Source organism: Limulus polyphemus, unplaced genomic scaffold (genome assembly GCF_000517525.1).
Source record: "Limulus polyphemus unplaced genomic scaffold, Limulus_polyphemus-2.1.2 Scaffold12529, whole genome shotgun sequence".
Lineage (NCBI taxonomy): Eukaryota > Metazoa > Arthropoda > Merostomata > Xiphosura > Limulidae > Limulus > Limulus polyphemus.
The window spans coordinates 2,968-6,439 of NW_013678139.1; the positions used below are offsets into that span (position 1 = coordinate 2,968).

Here is a 3,472-nt window from a genome sequence, read left to right on the forward strand (position 1 = left end):
GCTAAATTTTATTATGTTTATTACACAGTGAAATAATAACCAGATAGTAGCTTACATCAGGCTAAATTTTGATATGTTTATTACTCAGTGAAATAATAACCAGACAGTAGCTTACTTCAGGCTAAATTTTATTATGTTTATCACACAGTGAAATAATAACCAGACAGTAGCATACTTCAGGCTGAATTGTTTTGAGTATTCTCATGATTTCTTGTTCAATTCTGAGTTCACTCACATTTGATTTTCAAATGTAGACAAGAAGCATAAGAATTAAGTAGAATTTATCTTCTAATGCTTTTAAATATATTATAAATGTATTTATATTCAAAGTTATTTCTAATGGAACATAGTGTATACAGAAAGGTCTTCTCATTGTTGTTGATGAATTGTTCTGAACATGATTCTACCCTTTCAATAAAAAACTTGAACGTTTTTTCTACCTTGAACCTTTATCAGCTCTCAACTATTTTATCAGTATTGTACTATGGTACGTCTTCTTTATTTTCGTGTATTATTTATTAATATACATTGCCTTTTGTAATATATAGGACGTTCAGTTATGCTGTTGGAACACAACTCCAACTTATACTATTATACTAATGGGTAATTGGGTCCCCAATAACATCGCAGTTCTCAAGAACGTAACCAGGACGTTAATGGGGGATCGACTGTTCAGCGAGTTAAGTTTGACGAATAAGAAAAGTTAGTGCCGAGTTTAGCTCATTGGACGAAGGGCCTGGCATGGCCAGGTGGTTAGGGAGCTCGACTTGCAATCTGCGGGTTGCAGGTTCGAATCCCCGTCACACCAAACATGCTTGCCTTTTCAGCCGTGGGGGTATTATAATGTGATGGTCAATCCCACTATTCGTTGGTAAAAGTGTAGCCCAAGAGTTGGCTGTGGGTGGTGGTGATGACTAGCTGCCTTCCCTCTAGTCTTACACTGCTAAATTAAGGACTGCTAGCTCAGATAGCCCTAGTGTAGCTTTGCACGAAATTCAAAGACAAACAAACAAAAAAGAAAAAAATGTATAACATTCATGCTTATTTATCAGAGAAATGTTACCTCCTCACTAAAGGAAGTAATGATACACTTTTTGTAGCAATCAAAAAGTATTCTAAAATTCTCGTCAGATATGAAGACATGTAAAATTGTTTTTTTTTTATCTTTTGTCGAAGCAAATTTCATGCATAATTGGAAAAACTTAATTAGATTTAGTATAACGTTGACTTAATGTTCTTTAACAAAATAAGGATTACTGAGCACAAAATGTAAAGATGTTGTTTCGTGAACTTCAGGTTATGACGAGGAAGGAGGATTTAGTGATCGCACCGTCTGGAATTACTTTAACGGAAGCAAATGAGATTTTACAACAAAGCAAAAAAGGTGTTATATTTTATGTTCTATAGTGTACATAAAAAGATGAGTTCTAAGTTTTAGGGTATATAAGATATCCTCTATTTAATATATCATGATAAAAATATATCAAATTACACTTTTTTCTGTCAAATTTTGATTGATATATGGAATGAGTTTAATCTTCAAACACAGGTACTTCATGAAATATTAAGTTGAAGTGTGTTCTTTAGCTACTTTTCTTAATTTGTAAAAGATTTAATTTCCTTTTCTCACTCACAAGCAGCTACGTACAATGAGAACAGTAAATGTTTATAAACAAGCCATTCTGCTGGATAAAGAATCAACTTTTGGAATGTACAAGATATACATTGATGTTCTCTTACCTGCCCACCCAATGTTGGGTGGATTACAAAATATTTCAGTTTTGTTTTGAGTTTTTATAGAGTCCTTTATACTACGATGTTTTTTCTTTATATGTGTGGCTGGGGATGGCCTAGTAGTTAGCGTGCCAGACTATAAATCTGTGGTTCTTGTTCTATCACCACAAAATCATGTTTCAAAGTTTTAGGTCTTGGGTGCATTATAAGAGTGTCAGTCAAATCCTGTTATTTAATTAGATGTTTCGGTATATATGGTACTGTTTGTCTAATAACTTGTGACTGTAATGGTAAACTCATTTAATTTCTTTTTTTATGTTTTTTTTTAATCCACAAACATAATCCTGTATGCATGCTCTTGTTGTTATACTACAAAAAAACCTTTATTATGTCTTCTTTTGGTATAAAGTTGTTTGCATATTGTTAAGATTGAGAGTTAGTAGTTTATTTTCTTAAAGTGTTTTGGAATTTAAGATTTCTGGTATTTGATGAAAAGTGACAAACTCTTTATTTTCTACTTTAGGAAAACTTCCCATTGTGAACGAGAGAGGAGAACTAGAGTCTATTATTGCTCGTACTGATTTGAAGAAGAGTCGTAGCTATCCATTAGCATCGAAAGATGCGAATAAGCAACTTCTGGTTGGAGCTGCCATTGGCACAAAAGATTCGGATAGAGATCGTTTAGATAAGTTAGTCCAAGCAGGAGTAGATGTCATAATTTTGGTATGTGTAAGTGAAAATTGTATATTTATGTGGTAAATTGTAACAGACTATATTGAAGTGTTTCAAATAACAAAAATTTCACTTTTACTAAGGATCAACCTGTAATTATCACTAACTTCTCTTCAAAGGTACCTACAGAAATAAGAACTAAAATTACATCAGTAATCAATTTTATGTACCATTCTTAATTATGATAATTAGACTATGTTGATTTATCAGTTGGATAACCATACTGTGGTATTTTTGACTGTGATCCTAATAATGTCTCATGACGTTTGGATTACTTAAATGCTGGTTCTAAATAAGTACATATAAAAAAACATTATATATATATGTATATGACAGATTAAAGTAATAAAAATCAATCAATCATATATCAAACATTTGGATTAATACTCCAAGTTTGAGCCAAAATAATCACACTGTTTGTAGTCAGCGTCATGTACAAACATTTGGAAATACATTTTATTACAGAAGAGATTGTAGACTCGTAAAGCACGAGGACATCTATATTCTTTCTAAAAGATTGTCATATCCAGTTTGTAGCTAAACGTTTGTTACACACACACACACTTATTGTATTACAATTAACTTTAGTATTCCATCTGCTAAATGGATCTCATTTCCATGGTTTCTATTTAAAAAAAAAACGTATAAAAACACTACACCAGAGAAGAAAAATATTTATAAAGAATCTGAATTATCTACTTTTTTACAAATTCATATTGTTTTTAATTTGAATTAGATTCAAGTGAAATGCTGGCAAAAATATTAAAATGATGCTTGGAAGGCAGGGATTGAAGTTTTTGGCTTGATATTAAGAATAAAATGAGTTTTTTCTAGAAACAAATTGTATTTTGCACTGGATTATAAAATTTAAATGTGTTTAATTTTCAATCATAAAAGACTAAGTTTTGCTTTATAATTTTCTTTTTCTATATGAATTTTGAAAAATTGAGGCTGATGCTTCGACACATACATCCGTCACCTGGTCACAAACTAAATGCCATTCTGA

General features: G+C 31.4%; 1 protein-coding gene across 1 annotated transcript in view; it reads left to right on the forward strand.

Moving 5' to 3' along the window:
• Nucleotides 1-3,472, forward strand: part of LOC106477009 (inosine-5'-monophosphate dehydrogenase 2-like) — a gene marked incomplete at both ends in the record, with an annotated part of 10,515 nt that overhangs the window by 2,356 nt on the left and 4,687 nt on the right. Inside the window, 2 exons of the mRNA XM_013937615.1 lie at nucleotides 1,297-1,384; nucleotides 2,258-2,457. Of these exons, the coding sequence (XP_013793069.1) occupies nucleotides 1,297-1,384; nucleotides 2,258-2,457 (288 nt within the window). The remainder of the gene's footprint in view (nucleotides 1-1,296; nucleotides 1,385-2,257; nucleotides 2,458-3,472) is intronic.